This window comes from Charadrius vociferus, unplaced genomic scaffold (assembly GCF_000708025.1).
Source record: "Charadrius vociferus isolate BGI_N301 unplaced genomic scaffold, ASM70802v2 scaffold225, whole genome shotgun sequence".
Taxonomy (NCBI): Eukaryota; Metazoa; Chordata; class Aves; order Charadriiformes; family Charadriidae; genus Charadrius; species Charadrius vociferus.
This window is the reverse complement of record NW_009648638.1, coordinates 691921-709675: the sequence shown is the minus strand read 5'-3', so window position 1 is coordinate 709675 and position 17755 is coordinate 691921. Positions and strand designations below refer to the sequence as shown.

General features: G+C 41.8%; 1 protein-coding gene across 1 annotated transcript in view; it reads right to left on the bottom strand.

The window, feature by feature from the left end:
• Positions 1 to 696: 696 nt before the first annotated feature.
• Positions 697 to 17755, bottom strand: part of SAMHD1 (SAM domain and HD domain 1) — a 30658-nt gene continuing 13599 nt past the window's right edge. The window contains exons 4-15 of the mRNA XM_009886339.1: positions 17617 to 17732; positions 16911 to 16981; positions 15293 to 15448; positions 12902 to 13002; positions 12683 to 12791; positions 11987 to 12078; positions 10522 to 10637; positions 7455 to 7594; positions 4401 to 4490; positions 3440 to 3544; positions 2920 to 3057; positions 697 to 891 (exon numbers count right to left, since the gene is read on the bottom strand). Coding sequence (XP_009884641.1) covers positions 769 to 891; positions 2920 to 3057; positions 3440 to 3544; positions 4401 to 4490; positions 7455 to 7594; positions 10522 to 10637; positions 11987 to 12078; positions 12683 to 12791; positions 12902 to 13002; positions 15293 to 15448; positions 16911 to 16981; positions 17617 to 17732 — 1357 coding nt within the window. The 3' untranslated portion in view covers positions 697 to 768. The remainder of the gene's footprint in view (positions 892 to 2919; positions 3058 to 3439; positions 3545 to 4400; positions 4491 to 7454; positions 7595 to 10521; positions 10638 to 11986; positions 12079 to 12682; positions 12792 to 12901; positions 13003 to 15292; positions 15449 to 16910; positions 16982 to 17616; positions 17733 to 17755) is intronic.

Below are 17755 nucleotides of genomic sequence, written 5' to 3'. Positions count from 1 at the left end.
GGACGTTTTGAGTAGTTTTTGCAGTTCAGTGTAACAGTAAAAATATAACATTCAATGTATCAAAAATACACTATAAAACAAGTAAAGGCTGCATGGCGCTGCAATGCATTGTAATTTCAATAAAAAAATGTGGTCACACTCATAGCAAGAGGCCTGCATCTTCATCAGCTTTCTGAATACCAGAAAAGTAATCTTTGGTTATTAAAAGATTCTCCTGTCCCCTACCTTTTATTTTTTTTAATGAAATTAGTTTTGATATTTTTGAAGATGCCATCAATGGTTATTTCAAAGTTCTATTACTTCACTATATTTTCAGAAGCACACTTACTCCTCTCTTTCTCAGGTACTGAAAAAAAAAAAAACCCAAAACAACAAAAACCTGAGCTGGAAGTTTTTCTGCTAGCTCATGCAATATCATACTCATCTTAAGAAGGGATCAGGACTAGAAGGAACAATAACGTGCCTTCAGCACTTCTTGTAATAACAACGAATTGCAATTTTTAAAGTTACTCTTGCTACAGAGTGCCAATACATTCAAAAATAAATGAGAATTGAGTTTGCTCTGTTGTAATAAGTTGTTAATTTTTTAAAAAGCCCATTTGCAATATGCACTTTAAGTACCTACATTAAAACATACTGTATTGTAAAATGCATTTTTGCATTGTTCTATACATTTTTGCAGTCCAGCCAACTGGCTTTTAAAAGAGTTGCTGCTCAGTTTTACTCATCTTCTGAAGAAGCAGACTGAATAGTGCAAAAGTAAAAGTGTTACTTGTCAAAAGGAAGTCTGTGCTTGCAGCTGGGTTCGGAAGCTGTCCTGCATTCATCATCTCTCATGTTATTCCAGCTTTCCTTCATTGGAGTTAGATGAGGGGCAACCACATCACTATCCTATTATTAAAAAAATCAGAAAACATTAATGATAGTACATTCAGTTTTGATTTCTGTCTTAACGCAGGGGAAATGCAGCTCAGTATCAGATTTAATAGAAAAAAAAATAAATGCAAGGTCCTAGAAGCATAATAAATTAACGAACATCCCTGAGATGGAAACTGCTGTAGTCAGTGGTAGCATCTGGTGGGGAGAAAAAAAAATACATGAGAAGCTTTCACCACTGGCAGTTCACCTCTTCCTAAATTGTTACCAGCAAATCTAGGAAGACCAGTGGGCTTGCGTTTTGAGCATTGGTATATGAACCGGAAACATTATTCTAAGTGTTTCCTCTGAATTTGCCACAGTATCTCATCTAAAACTGTTGCAATCTACCAGGTGCAGGTGCTTGGATGTGCCTTTCACTGTCTTAAGGTACTTAACGTTGTTACAGTAACTGGTATGGCTGAAGGCAGAGGTGCTCATCCTTGTCAGATAGATGTCTTAATCTAGTGGTCAGGCACTGCAAACACAGACAAGAGAGCAATAAGCTCTCTAAGCTTAGAAATAAGCTGGTGAGACGCACGCTGCTGTGTTCTGCAACATGCCAGGGCCTGCGATACACATATGTCGGAAGCAGGAGGACATGCTTACAGGAAGCAGGAGACAATGCTCTACAAGCTACAAGCAGAGAAAGCTTGTTGCTCAATCCATTTGTGAAAAGCCCTTCTGAAATTAACTGCTCCTGAAAGAAAGATGCCAGAAGTATGTCATAAGAACGAGCCTTAAAAGAAGTTGTTCATGCTCCAGCACATAAGAAGATTCATCTGCCGTGTGGCCTTTCATTTCAGAGGATGTAGCTCTTTCCCCAAATGAGACTTGAGGGTGTCTAAGAGGCAAAGTCAGGGATATAACATACTTGATGAAAAGGAACAGAACAAACTGTTCACGCGACGTTTAAGCAACTTGGAGATTTTAATATAAGCATTTATTTTAGTTTGAGGCTTGATCCTAGGTAGTGGAAAATATCTGAAAGAGTGCATGGAGCTGAAGAAAGCTACTTCTTTCCCTGGTATGACTATCAGGCAAACAAAAGTGAAAGCCAACCACTAGGGGAGAAATGTAACAGCCGATTTGCCAGCACATCTATCAAATCTACGGACGGTTCCAGCCTAGAAACTTCACAGCTCATGCACAGAGCAGAGTGGTTCCATTAGCATTTTTTACTGAGAAAAACTTACTGCTTCCCTACAGAGATGGATGCACTGGAAGTATCAACACAGAGTAATTTTCCTTTAGATGAAGGCACCCACCTTCCTGCAAGGGGAATGTGATGGGCATGCTGTATCACACATCACCAGTTTACAGCTATGATTGTTACAGTCTTCTCCACCACCAGGAGAATGCAGGAGGAATGCAAAGCAAGACATATGGACTCAGGTTCTGCTTTAGGTTCCCCATTTTACTTTCTAGTTCAGCTCTGACGCTATTCCCAGAACAAAACGTCAGATGAACATACCCTCTTCCTTCCTCGCAGCTGGAAACTTGAATGTTCTGAGAGCTGGCGGGAAAGGGAGACAGAGAACAGATAAGGCCTTCCAAGCACTCAGACTATGGACTAGTTGCCCAAAGAGTAGAGATTTGCAATCTTGTTCCCACAGGTATTTTCACTCTAACCCAGAGCAAATGGACTGACAGCGAACCTCCTAGGGGAGGAGTGAGTTTAACAGCTGGTGAACAGGGAAGGAAAGGAGGGAAAGCAATAGAAGAACTGATCTGAGCCTTTGTATGAGGAAACCTGTATCCATGAACTAGTGAGTGCCTGTGTGGACGCTCTTGTTATAAAAACATGACATTTCAAATTACATAAGTTAAATCAATGCAAATCCATCACTATTTCAGTGAAACCAAAGCACACCCAGATGCGAGCCATCTTAAAAATCAGAAGTTAGTGAGGCCTAAATGCCAAGTTTTTTTAATGAAAGAGCAAGGTTATGGACAAAGGTGAACAGTACTAAGAACAAGAAAAATAACACCTGAATTTGTTACCTGTGGTTTGGTGAAATCCTTCTCTATACACCACTGAATAAAATACTGTTTTGCAGCTGAAACAATAGCTGGATCCTGACTTCTGCAGTAAACCCGGATAACCTGCTCTGCAAACCTCATGGGTAAAAGCTTTGAAACCTTTGGAATAAAAAAGAAATAAGCTTTAGTATTTCTTGGAATTCAGAGTCCACTGAACTTCAATTTTTTTCATTTGAATACAAATCAAAGGCAGTAAAAAACATCCCACTACAATCCATGAGCTTTATCCAAATCAGCTGTATTTTTTCTAAGACTCCCAGTGTACTCAAGTATTCACTGTTCATACGCAAAGGCTGTCAGGGCTCCAGACTGCTGTAGTACAACACACACTGAAGACCTGCAAGGACATGGATTCCACCACCTCTCCACAACTCTCTTCCAGAACTACTGCAAGAACTACCACGAAGGACTGTAATCACTTCCATGGCAAGCTGTGAAGAAGATGCCCTTCAGAAGCCAGTTGAGGAAAAGAAAAGACTACCTGTTCTTTACTGATCTTGACTGCCTTGGAAGGATCAGCCTTGCAATAGAAGAGAACATTATCAATGGGATTCTGTTCTTTCATTCCATAATCCATATTGACAACCTTGCATGCAAAACAAAGAAAATGGCATTTGTTAATGTTTGTCTTTAGTTTTCTCACCATAAATACAAAAGGATCACTATACTTCTGTAAATGACACTAATCAAATGGAACAGTAATTAATACATGATTACTTAATAAAACAATCTGGTATTTGCATTTCATATCTTTTCTTCCACCACCTTTTGCTCTGAAGCTGACAGGTGAATATTCACATTTACACCAACCAGTTACCAGTTGTGCTCTGAAATGCTCCAGTTTCAAACAGCGGAAGCATGCTGGTCCCTTGCCAGTCTGTGCCTCCCCCAAAACACATAGCCTGTGGAGGCAGTAGGAGAGCTTACAATTTTAAACATGAAGTTTAGACAATGTTATTTACATCTGCTTGGTACACCAACAGTTTTGTGGTCAGCAGGGAGGAGCCCATTTCCCCACAACTTTAATTTGTGGGACAAGGAAAACAGTGTCAACTCCGCAGCAGCGGTTCCTAGACTGCTGACTTTAACACACACACGCTAAAACTCAAAGGTTTCCCTGCTGCTCCTTTTCAGAGTGAGGACAGTCATGGGAGAACACATTTGTCACTGGGAGCAGAATTGCCCGAAGGACAGTGAAGCTGTCCCAAGCCTCTGCCCCAAGGCCCTCCCAGCCACAGCAAACCTCCCCCAGGGGAATCTTGCTGCTCTCAGAGCCTTGAGCTGAGCAGCTCGTACGGCAGGCAACCCTGTGGTTTTGTTTTTTCACTTTGCAGTGTATTGAAGCATTATCTCTAATTTTCACTACGGTGAAATACACTATGGTATACAAGGCCCTCTGTGACTGAAGTTTTTACTCTGAACCCACTCTGACAGATACTTGCATCAATTATGAAATCTTCAGCCTTTAGCTCCACATCTGGAGGATCCTTTTCTGGCTTGGAATTAGCAATGCTTTCTGCCAGGCTATTATTCTGAAAAAAAGACAGTAACTGATTACATTTATGCACCATCAGTCTAGACCAAGGCAACAAAATGCATGACAGAACATGTCACTAAACTAAAGCTTTCATTTCTTCATGGTTTGACAGACTCTTCTTCCAGCAATCTGGTTGTTTGAATCCTTGTATACCTTAGCTATAAGTTTTCTACCAGTTTTTAGAAACGAAACAAGCTTATATCATTGATATATAATACTGCCAGCCTCTGGGGGAAGAGTTTTACAGCTGATGACAATAACAAAGCAGGGGATGGGGGTGGGGGGGGGAAGAACGAGAGAGAGAGAGAGAGAGACAGAGAGAGAGAGAGAGACAGAGAGAGAGAGAGAGACAGAGAGAGAGAGAGAGACAGAGAGTGTGTGTGTGTGTGTGTGTCAGTCTCCCCATCCAGGATGTTAAAGTCTCCATGAAAGCAGAAAATAAGTACCTTCAAGCAATTGTTTTACTAATACAAATATTTTGCAATTAAGTTCCCCAAAGCTGAATACTAAACTTTTTTACTGAAGTTTTTTTTTTTTTCTTTTTAATGAAGGGCTGCAGTATCTCACCCTCTAATAAAGCTTTTATATCTATACATTAAAACATATTTTAAAAAAGCCAACAAAAACAAGACAGAGAAGATCAGTAATGTCATTGATCACTATTAAAAAAAAAAAAAAAACAACCAACCAAACAGCAGCAGCAAGCTCCTAGGCAAACTAAGGAAGGGATGGCAACCTACTTCAAAAGTTGAAACCCACAAGGGGCTTTTGTCTGGTTTTGGACCTGAGAGAATATTCCCTGCCGACAGCTAGGCTAAAGCGAAGCAGAGGAGCATGGTGTGATAGAGAGCAGTTGCTCATGGAAATGTCTATGTTCTCATTAAAAGGCTGGCGCTGAGCAGGACAGAGAAGGTTGTCTGTTTACCTTTGTCCAGGGCTGCTATGTTCTGGGGAAGATGCAAGATTTGACGAAACAGTATTTCCTGGGAGCAACTGAGCCTCCTGGGAGGAAAGCTTCGAGTACAGCACAGAGCAGCCAGGAGACAGATCCAGAAGGGAACGAATTTAACTAGCAGCATTTTTTATGCTGCCGATTTGTCCATTGCAAAGATGGGGAGACTGCTAAGAGTAGGGAAATCACACATAATGCCAAGGTGAGGCATATAGATGGTTTGTTGTAACTCAAGAAGCCAAGGAAAGGTTCAGACTGACAGCAAGCCTAGAGGAAAGAATTCCCAGGAGGCAACCAGCAGGAGGCAGCCTGTTTATAAGCTATTCTATTTCTATTCTGTATCAGAATGTATGCTTTCTCCTTTTTTTTGTTGTTGTTTGCTTGCTTTTTTTAAGTTACCTCTTCCAGTTTGGACTAACTGGAAACAGCTTTGAATTTAAGAAGTCTGTAAGTATTTGGGATGTGTTCCTGGCTCTGGGCCAGCTTGAGGATCACAAAACCAGACGGGGCTTTGAGCAACCTGTTCTAGTTGAAGATGCCCCTGCTCACGGCAGGGGAGATAGGACTAGATGGCCTTTAAAGGTCCCTTCCAAGTCAAACCACTCTGTGATTCTAAACATCACATCACTGCAGTCTCTGAAGGAGTAGAACACACACAGCTATGTCTTGTCTAGCCACTGCTCACCTCCAGCACTTCAGAGGAAGCTGAGCCTCCAACAGTCCTGCAACAGGCAACTCCTGCACCACAGGGGGAAAAATTCTCCCCCAGTCCCTCAGCTGAGCATCAGAAGCTGCAAAGCACTGGCTGGATATAATCATGGCACCAACAGCGACCCAGTCTCCCTTCACAACAACACACTGGATATCCCAAGACTCAACACCTCCAGATGGACTTTTGAAGTGATAGTTTTTCTTTTCATTAACCAGGCTTCTAAAAGAAACTGTTTCAAAGTGGTATGCATGCCATTCACTCTCCTGCCCATCTCCCTATCTGTCAAGCTATCTATCCTGAACTCCTGCTCAGAAGGGCAGAAACTTGACAATCCATGTACAACCATTTCACCTTGTGCTGACCTTTGTCTGAAGATGTTTTCCTTCCTCCTATTTCCTACTTTTTTAATACAGAATCTCTTAACGCTGCTTTATCTTAGACAAAGAACACAAGCAAATCTTCTCTTCTAACAAACAGATGAACAGAGCAGTAAGACATCTAGTAGTCCTTCTCTAACATTTTTAAAAGAGCTGAATTATTTTTATTGAAGCTTTACAGATACAGTCAGCCACTTCTGGAAATTTTGCATGGAAAATTTTAGGCAAAAATGGCTGAAGTTAAGAGATAATTAACTGATGATTTGATAACATGGTACAGAACACTACAAGAAAGTCTGAGCCATCTGAAGTAATGTCAGCTACCATAACATTATTTCGAAATAAGACAACAGCAGTTAAACTGATGTCTGACAAGTGCTTTGAAAAGCAAACACTAGAAAAAATACACGCATGCTCATGCTAAGTATAGAGTTTAATACCAAGAAATTGGAGGTTATTGTCACTTTGACATTTGTTCTCAAAATAAAGCACATTAATTACAATTCAAAGCAAGTGTTCCTTATTATTTTGAAATTGTAACCAACACAAGATGATAGTAATAACCTTCTCAGTCACGGGACTAGAACAGCTTTTTATGCAATTTTGTATTTTTCAGAAAATAGTTTTTCTCGAAATATTTCTGCAATAATCAACTTCTGAATTTCCAGCTCTTGCTGTTATCCTGGCTGTTTGTAGATAAAACTCTTCCCAGTTTCCTATAAGCATGTTTCAGGGCTCAGCTACGTAAAGACAGTAGAACTTTTGACAGTATTTTTGGAATAGCAGTTAAGCAAAAAAACCCAAAAACAGAACAAACAAACCCCATACAGAGATAAAGGGGAAAAAAAAGATGGTCAGCAACTTAAGAGAACGTTTTTACAGGGACAGAATTCAGAATCTTCCAGCAATGGACATTACCTGTACAATTTCCCTCATTGTTTCAGGTTGAGTCTCTCCTAAAAACTTGTATAATTCACGCCGTTCTATTTTACGCAAAATTTCTCGTGCCTCTTTCAGTTCTGAACCACTTGAGTGCAGAATCTCCAAGTAGATATTATCTGCCAAAGTTGCATTGATTTTTGTTAAGTATGTCAAAATCCAGTGTCACAGCAAAATGCATGTACAGGGACAAAGGTTAAAGCAACACGAAAACCTGCTGGTTCGGGGAAGATACTCACTTTCAGAGAATGACTGAACATAGTAAGCCTGGCAACTGAGAAGTCGCAATATCATCTTGATTATCAACAGATTTGTAACAGATGTTGACAGAAAAACTAGCTCAATTCTCACCCTTGCAACAAGTTTTATTATTTCACTGGAAAGTTGCTTCCTATTCTTATTTAGCCAATCTTGTTCAGCAGAATATCCTAAACCCCAGCACTAACTGGCTCAGGGACAAGGGTATTTGATCTTGTACAAGAATAAAGTATTTCCGTTAAACCTTCAGAATTTCTCAGACTTTGGACACTAGCATCAAAGTCCCCCCTCCTGTCTCCACATGACAATGAAGTACAGTGTGTTCCCCACCATCAGTACAAGCAGCAAGACACGGGTTTCTTTTCATGTGGTTTCAGAGCAGAAAGGTTGCTTCTGGCTGTCCTAAAGAAACTGCTGCTGTCAGGATGCTGTCACACCTGTCACAACCAACACAGCTGCACTTTGTATCTATTCCCATTTCCCAGGTCCTCTAGGAGTGCAACTACCTTAAGAAGCTCCCAACACACTCCAGAAGCAAGCTATGAGCCATGTACCAAAACAGCCTTAACTGAGGGTTGTTTTTCTGGACAAAGCCGATCAAAGTCAGGAACCTCTCCACAAGGAACAATGGATTAGGTCTCTTCAGACTGACAGAAGAGATAATACAGGTAAAATAAGAAGCCCATGAACACATCCATTTTGCAAAAGCAGTAGTGACAAGGAATGGTTTGCTGTCTCATCCTTTACTAAAACTAGGATTTGCTGTCAAATCAGGAGTCAACAAATTGAAAATTAACAGTGGTTCTTCACCCCTCATGAAAGAAAGCTAGGGAACTTTCTGCTGCAGAACCTCACAGAGGTTTATCATTTGCAAAGATCCAAGAGGCAAATGGACAGTTTCACAGAAGCATCACTCATCATGGACTACTGAAAACAAGCCTATTGTCCTCTCAGAAGCCCCCATGTACAATCTCCGGATGCAGCGAAGGCAGTGTCTTGGTTTAAGAGAATATTCTTCGTGGTCCACTGTTACATCTGATGTTGGCAAACTCCTCACATCACTCTCCTTGCTGTTCAACTCTCCTTGTTGAGAACAGCACAGCCCCAGCAAGCAGCTCCTTGCTGCAACAGACTGTAAGAGGCTGGGACAGTCCTGGTACCCTTGCCCTGAGCTGTGCTCCTCACCAGTTACCGCAGGTCACCAGGCAGTTACAACAGGTCCCTGATGCTAACTTGCTAGCACGGCTGATCTTGCAGTCCAGACAGCCCCCAGGGAACAGATCCCAGCCCACAAAGAACTTAATCTCAGTTCTTGCCTTTTGGCCCAGCCTTCCACAGCCCAACACTGCAATTCATGCTCTCCAATCACTACTGCCACTCAGAGCCAGACGCTTCTCCCCTGGGGCAGAGGCACGGCAGTGTCAGAGAGGCCAGGCAGCTCCTCATCTCAGCACTCTATGCAGCCCCTTCGTCCGCTCAACACAGCAGGTCTAGGGTCAGACTAAATGTTGCTGTGGCAGATGAAGGATTGCCAGCACAAAGACTTTAGCATGACACAGGTTAAGGCACGCAGGATCCTCTGCAACAGCACTCTCAGCCTCTGTCACCTTGTCCATGGACCAAAGATAGGAATTCTTGAGTCTCTCTGTTGGCCAGCCAAGGCTTGGTGATGGAAACTCAGGAAAGTTGTCTTGTACTCAGGAAAGATGCCTTGGGAGTCCTCATGAGCTGTAGCTCACAGGTACTGCAAGAGCAGCCAGCACTTGGGAGCACTCTTCAGCAGGGTCTGCAGCATCCTCTACCCTGCAGTCACCCAACTACAAACCCCTCAGTGTAGCAGGGTCTGCCTTGCCCACGCTGGTCTCCATCCCCCACACTGCACCAAGCTGGTAAGGGCACGGCACAGCACTGAACACCAACCAGAGGAACGCTGGTGTGCCTCACAGAGAAGACCAGAAGGAGCAGACAAAATCAAGACACCATGGTGGTGTGAAGCCATGGAACTACATTACTACACAACTCAAGACACTTTCCATGAATTCAGTAATTTCTCTGTGTTTCCTCTTCAGAGCACTGAGCCAGACCTTGAGAAGTGGCTGTGAGCAGTGCCACTGTTTTTCCAGGAAAACATCACAGGTCTCAGCTCTTGTTTGCTTCACTCTGTAACCATGCTGGAGTTCCCCCCACATGTCTTCAAGTAGGTTGCTGCTCTGTGTACTTAACCCTGCGAGAACAATTCTCATAAGCTCTTACCCAAGCAACCAGAAACTTTCAGCATTAAACTAAGTTGCCCATATATTCTGTTTTCTTCTGTTATATTTGCAAGCAGGGTAGCAATGTCTCAAGCAAATCAAATCAGACCACATCAGAGCCCTTTGAAACCTGGCTTGGGGTTAGTTTCACACTGCAACACACACAGAGTACCTGCTGTAGCTAGACCTTAGAGCTGACTTACATCCCACTTGTGACAAGTGCAGCAAACTCAGGGCATAGGCAGGACCTCCTGACCGCACTGCTTGCGATAATCTGAATTTGAATGCTTGCAGAACATAAGAAGTTGGTGATTCTCTCTCTCTCCCGCCCTCCATAAAAGTAATTTAAACTAGAAAGTCTTGCTCTCCATGCAAGATATGAGAGCACAGAAATTGGACGGTCCTGGTCTGCCCCACCACCTGTGCACAAAAGCAGTACTTGAGCAGTCATGGGCAAGGACCCAGCTGTAAAAACGCATTTAACAGGTACTCATGTTCTTTTGCTTTAAAAAAAAAATAAATCTGAGAGCTCATACCAGTTAGCTTAGTGTAGGCTTCCATGTCCTCCATTGCTGTAGAAATCTGGTACACTTTTCCTCCAGAGCCTTCTATTTTAAAAAATTTGTCTGCCTTTTGAAAGGCTTCTGTAATCCTAGTTTGAGACAAAATTAAGACTTAAAGCATCATTTCGGAAGACCTTATTGCTCAAGAGTCAAAAAAGAAATGCATTAGCATGTTATAAATAGAAGACAACAGATGAAACTATACCCCAAGCACACAGCAGACCCTGATTGCACTGCAGTATGTCTCCTGTCTCCACACTGTCATTGCACATTTCAACAGTCTTTCCATTTACTGAAAACAGGTTCAGATCAGACCATAACCTTCTTTCAATGAATGAGCAAGTGCACTTTGTTCTGCTTCAGACTATGAACTTAACATTGCTTGGACGATTGCAGAACCCTGCAAGACAGTGACATGGTCACTCAGCTGCAGTGAGGCTGCCTCATAGATGACTGTATCCTTTTACAGGCTCGTTGCTCCAGGAGTTAACAGAGAGAATACAAAGCATTCTAAAGTTAGAGCATCATGAACATGTGGTGTTTTCAGGTGGGAAAAACTGGTGTTCTAAAGATCAAGTTCTAGAGTTCCCTGTACCTCTTGCTGGCATTTCCAGTTCATTTGGATAGGCGGCTACAATTATGGTAAGCCAAGAACTAAACTCCTTGGCTGTTTTATTCCTCACATGTAGGTACTCTGAAACCTTGGCATTTTTAGTCTTGAGTTTTAGAGGATCACTAAACCAGGAGCTGAAGCTTATGAAATGATAGTAGTCATGAATCACTCTTGTACTATGTAATCCTCTGTGTTCTTTGTTTCCAAACGCAGTAGATGGCTACTCAGTAGCCAAGATCCTACTGAAAAAGTATTTGGGGATACTAGTATTTCTGCTTTTTAAGAAAAGTAAAAGAATAATTCTATAGGGAAACTTCTATAGACACCAACAAGAGAGGTACAAATGCAGGTAACCAGCTGAGTTGGTCCTGAACAATTCCTGTTGTGCATTACATAAACACAAAGTCAGGCCTCAGCTGAGCTACAGTAAGCTTGCTCGTTCCTTCACTCTGTCAGTAACCTTGCTCTATTAACCAAGCAGTTTGAGCTAAATGATCTCTAAGTTGTAGATAAAGATTTGACTTCAGCTGTCACCAATTAAAACAGCATAAGCACTTCTGGTCCTATGCTTCTTCAGGGGTTTAGTAAGTTTCCGTTAATTGAATTTCATGTGGAAGGATGTTGTTGTCCTTTTTTTTTTTTTTTGTAATCACAGCCTCTATGATACTCTAAGCACTGAGCCTTGCCAAAAGAATTGGGTTATATAGCCCAGAAGCTTTTATTGTATGTCACACCTTATTGATTATATGAATATTCCAAATGGATAAACAGTTTCAAGAATTTAAAAGTAAATGGTATGCAAGAAAAAGAAAGTATAATACTTGCATTATTTCAATGATGTTGCCAATCTTATGCTGGTATGCTCGCCGGTGCAGGCAATTCCGTGTGTGGAACATATCATACAAATTTCCAACTTCCTGAATCAAAAAAACCCAATCATCTTTTACTTTTGACATTGTCTCAATTGGAAAACGAAAATAATCAAGGAATCAGATGAGTTGCCTCCTTCCATTTGCAGCATAGAGCAGAATGGTTATTCTTCAGAATTTAGGAATTTTGAAACAGACTCAGGCTGCCGTGGGAGAGCAGAGACCTGACAGTGACCCCAGGAAGCCCGGGCAGAGAAGACAACCTCTTGCTCCTTTAGCAGCCCCTTGCCAAAGCCACATTCAACTCATGCTCAGAAGACCTGGAGCAGGATCACACACAGCTGATGGTTTTGCAGAGTCTCCCCTGGGAGGACCCACCACAAGCCCTTTCAAACAGAGGCTTCCTCTGTCCCTCCCTTCCTTAAACCAGTTGCTTCTGAGAACAGTTCTTGGAGCAGCAACTACTTCTTCCTCTCTTGGGCTCAAAAAAAGCATCCAGCAGGCAACACCAGCATCCCCCTACCATCCAGAGAGCAGCTGTACCATGCTGCCCGAGGCAGGCTTTGCCATACCCCATGCGTTCTCAGTCTGCTGCTGTACCTCGCACGCATTTTGCTGCTGAGCGTTCCCTCTGTTCACACACACTGCTTACCTTGTCACGGGTACAGATATGCTTCTGGTTTTTTACTTCACAGACCCGAGTGAATTTAAGTAATCGCTTATAATCAAAATTATTCTGGATTCCTAGGTGATGGCAGTCCCTAAAAATATTCCACAGAGAGCGTTCAACAATGAGATCATACTCTTGTACGTACAGTAGCATTGTTTCAGTAGGAATTCATAATAAAAACAAAACCCGTAAGATTTGTACCTTGCAAAATAATCCCACTTGTCAACGTCGATGCCATTTTTTTTGTTAGCTACTATTTCATATAGGAAACTTTTCTCCTTTTGTCGACCACGGTAGGGCCACTAACAACAGGGGAGCCAAGAAGAAAAAAAAAAGTCAGAAACAGTAAGAAATTAAAATATGCAAACATTGTCACTACAATCATTTAAAGACAGCGGGAATACATTTTGACTTTGCCTGTGATAAACTTCCAACACTGAGGTAGCAAAGAACACAAAGACAATAAAAGGGCTTTCAGAAGCTGTCGGGAATTAGAAATCCAGAACTAGGGTTTAAGCAGCTGACTTCCCAGAATATCAGGAAGAATAAAAACCATGTACACAAGTATTCCATTTTCCATTCTACTAAACTGAAATACCAAAAAAAAAAAAAGCATAGTAACAAAGAGGGGAAAAGGCTGGAATCATTTAATCCTCAGGGAATTAGTTAAACCCACTGTCTTGCAGTCTTCTGCAATCAACTATACAACTTCATAGAGCAAAGTTTTAAAACAATTATTTAGATGTTGGAATAGGCTGTCCAGGGAGATGGTTGAGTCACCATCTCTGGATGTGTTTAAGAGCCATTTAGATGTGGTGTTGGGGGATATGGTGTAGGGGAGAACTTTGTAGAGTAGGGTAGACAGTTGGACTCGATGATCCCAACGGTCTCTTCCAACCTAGACAATTCTATGATTCTATGTTTAAACAAAAATTGTTTAAACAGTCAGCTACTTAAACTCCTAACCCATAAGGGATAATTCAGCCATAAGGCAAACAGTGCCGAAATAATAAGATGCAGGCTGCACATAAACATTATTTTCTTGAAAATTTAATGTTTGTTTAGCTAAACAAAAAATGCCATAAAGTGGCCTTGAAATTCTGAAGGCAGAAAGCATTGTATACAAATAGATAAATGGCTTTCATGGTATCTGCATTACAGAAATATTAAAATTTATATGAATAAGAATAGAAACGTGTGTAAGCAGCAGGAAGTGAGCACATCATAGATAAAAATATCCTGTGCTGATCACAAAGAGCTCTGCTACTGGGACAATGTTCGGGACATGGTTTATGTTCAATACATAAACAACCCGTTGTTTGTGTCAGGACCAGAAGGCCTGTGATGTGGTAGCATCACAGCACAGATGCCTTGTCAGCAGAGGAGCCTGTACTCTGGCAAAACCACCACAGTACAAATCACTGCCTGTGGAAGATCCTGCATCCTAACACCAGGAGGGTGGCAAGAAGGTTGCCAGGTATCATGCACGGCACTCCTTTTCCTGTTATCCTGCTGGAAAACAGGCATAGAATCCAAACAATTGGGAAGAACCAGGCACAAAATCAATGGAAGTGACGGGCAGCAAAATTTGCGTGTAAATGAGTGCGAGTGGGTGGATAACAACTGATTTGCTGACTTTGTAAATGAATATCCCCTTCCTATAAGGTCTTAGACTGAATTCCCTGTGTTTGTCATCAGAGTGCTGAAGTACACATGGTAGAGCCACACACTACTAGAGCAGAAAATAATGGGTAAGTGCTAACACTTGTGGGTGGCTTGTTTGGGACAACATACACATTCTGATTAGGACCAGATTGTCAGGACAGATCTCCCACTGATGGATTCTTAATTCTGGTAGCAACTGAATGGGTGTCCTTGAAGAGATGACAAGAACTGTAAAGTTTAAAGTGAGGCGAGAGGATTTAATTCTTTCATAGAGATGCAAGAATTAATAATCACAATCTCTTCTTCATTGCCCCTTGAGGCAACACATTTCTTCTGACTCTGTGTTTGTTACTGCAATAAATCCCAACATTTTGCTATTGTCATCAAAGCTGATGGTGGCTCTGGCACTCAGGCCATGCTTGCAATGCTCATTGCCTCATCTCTGCCAGTTCTCAGTTTTGTTATCCATTATCAGCTTGTTATCCTAAACTATCTCCATGTTTTCTTCACAGGGCCACCTGAAAACAGGACCTCCCATTACCCCTGCCTTTAGGCATCCAGTGAACAGGCTGCTATCCTAACCTGCTCATTTAAGGGTTCCATTAAAAACTCAGTTCTACCAACCTAGTTACAGTGAACTAGGTTCACTAAATACAAATAACATTCTTATGCTTTCCTCTAATCTGAAGACTGACATAAGAACTTCTAGGGAAGATGTAAGTACATAACACAGTGAAGCTACCACCTCCTGCCAAGCACTGTGAGAAATAAACACTACACTTCTCTAGCATCTCTTGTATCAGGATTCTCAGAATTTCATGGGGGTAAAAATAAATAATAAAACATAGCAGAAGCAAAATTATCTGCTCTTTCAGTAAAATTAAAGGCATTTATTGGGATAACCACAGAAGCAGTACACTGACTCACCGATTTCTCACAAGCGATTTCATCTATAGGTCCTCCTATTTGTTCCTTGATGAAGATCATATCTTCTTCCAGGACAAGACCATATGACTTCATGACTTCTTCTAGTTTATTGGAAGTGATCAGATGCTCAAACATTTCAACAGAAGCAGTTTCATGCTGTGAAATAAAAAAACCCAGCTAAATGTCACATTACAAATTTTAAGCATCTTTCCTGCAGTGTCACAGCTTTCTCCTAACTCAGCAGCGCTGCCTGCCACCTGGGCATGGTGGTGTGAAAGTGCCGCTCTTGGGCAATTTTCTATTCATTTTGTATCTAACCAAACAGGAAATCACCCTGTCTACAGTCCAGAAACACACTCTTCAGCAGAGAGCTCCTTGTATTTTAACAAACAGCAGTAAGACAGTTACAATACCAAGACAAAATAACCAATTCTGCTGTGCAGATTACTCAGCTGATTTTGCCTAGTAATTATAAGCAGAGAGAGGCCTGAAAGGATGGTGTTAAATTTCATTCACAGCAAACAGCCCTTGAAATGCTGTTTAAAGTTTCTGAAAGTTTGAATTCCAAACACTGTATTAAACTTTCTGGCCTTGAATTAAAATCTTAAACTGGAAATGAAGCTCCCAGTTGCTATTTTGCATCTGTAAAATATATTCTGAAGAAAACTTGCAATAGGCATTTTAAGCCCCAATGCTGGCTTAAAATGATCAATGCAGTCCTAATGAATTCTGCCTCTTCAGAGTTGCACTATCGGCTTTGACAAGACCGAGATGTTTCATTTCTCCTCTGTGTCACCCAGCGTGACATCTGCAGCAAGGGGACATGCGTACACAAACGGATCTCATGAAAGTACACGAGTTCGAGCTTTTGCATTTTCAGGGAAGAGATGCTCATGACAACCATCTCCCCACGCCTCTTTCTGCTTTGCTAGTAAGGCTGCATCTGCTCACAGTCACGCTGAGGGGGCTGACATTCCCCAAACAAACGGTTAAAGAGAACAACAAGGAAATCATCACAAGATTAGAAGACAACATTCTGGTTTTTAATTATGCCATCAAAATGATGCAATAAGGAAAGGCTAGATGATCAGTCACCATATTCTCACAATCACTGGCAATCTTTAAAGATTAATTACGATCATAGAATCATAGAATGGTTTAAGTTGGAAGAGACCTTAAAGATCATTTAGTTCCAACCCCCCTGCCCTGGGCAGGGCCACCTCCCACCAGCCCAGGTTGCTCCAAGCCCCGTCCAACCTGGCCTTGAACACATCCAGGGATGGGGCAGGCACAGCTTCTCAGGGCAATTTGTTCCACTGTCTCACCCCCCCCAGCTTAAAACATTTCTTCCTAATATCTATTCTAAATCAGCCCTCTTCCATTTGGAAGCCATTACCCCTTGTCCTATCACTACATGCCCTTGTAAAAAGTCCCTCTCCAGCCTGCTTGTAGGCCCCCTTTAGGCACTGGAAGGAGCTCTAAGGTGCCCCCGGAGCCTTCCCTTCTCCAGGCTGAACAACCCTAACTCTCAGCCTATCTTCATAGGAGAAATGCTTCAGCCTATTCTCTCTTTAAAAATTTCATTTTTCTATTTTTACTTGAATAGCAAAAAGCCTACCTTCCATTTCAAATCTGGACGAGTGAGTGGAATAAATCTTCCATCAAACATGTGTGAAAATGGCCCATGACCTTAAAAATAAAGATTACACAGGTTTAATCTGAGACCTGGTTGTCCATAAAAATATTTTGAGCAAGCTAAGGATCGGGATTCTCTTGTATTTGACTTGATCTTGACACCACCTATGAGAAAGATTCAGCTATAACGAGTACACTTGCCTAAAGACACATTAAGTACTACTGCACTTAATGCCAGTTCCATTACATACACCACAGGCAAGTAATGCAGTAACACTGAGTATATTAATTACTCTGTGCCACCTCTGAAGAAAATAAGTAATTATAAAATCATCATAACAATTCTTGAAAAGGCCACGAATTTTCACCCTGAATTGTCTTAAGATACCTGAAGACATCACAGAAGAAAGTGGACACTTCAGCCACTGAGGGCAGAACTCTAAACACCATATGGAAACAAGACAAAAAAACTAGCTAACGGTGGTTACAAATGCAGTTGCATTTGTACAACTACAAGTGCAGTTGCCTCCACAGATGTACTCCATACCAAAAAAGAACAGATAAATCCTGTCTCAGAATATGGTGACACGATGAGCAGCCCCAAACTGCTCTTATATTCTGATCTTGCAGCCAGCTTTTCATCCAGGTTAGCTTTCAAAGAGCAACAAGCCATCTCAAGTGTTACTCACCCAAATCATGACAAAGCCCAGCAATTTCCACACAGAGGATATCTCGCTGGTTTATATCCAGTTCAGGTTGTCTCTCCTTCAGTGCACGAACCAGACATCCTGCTAGGTAGCCCACCCTGGGGGAAGGGGGGGAAAGGGG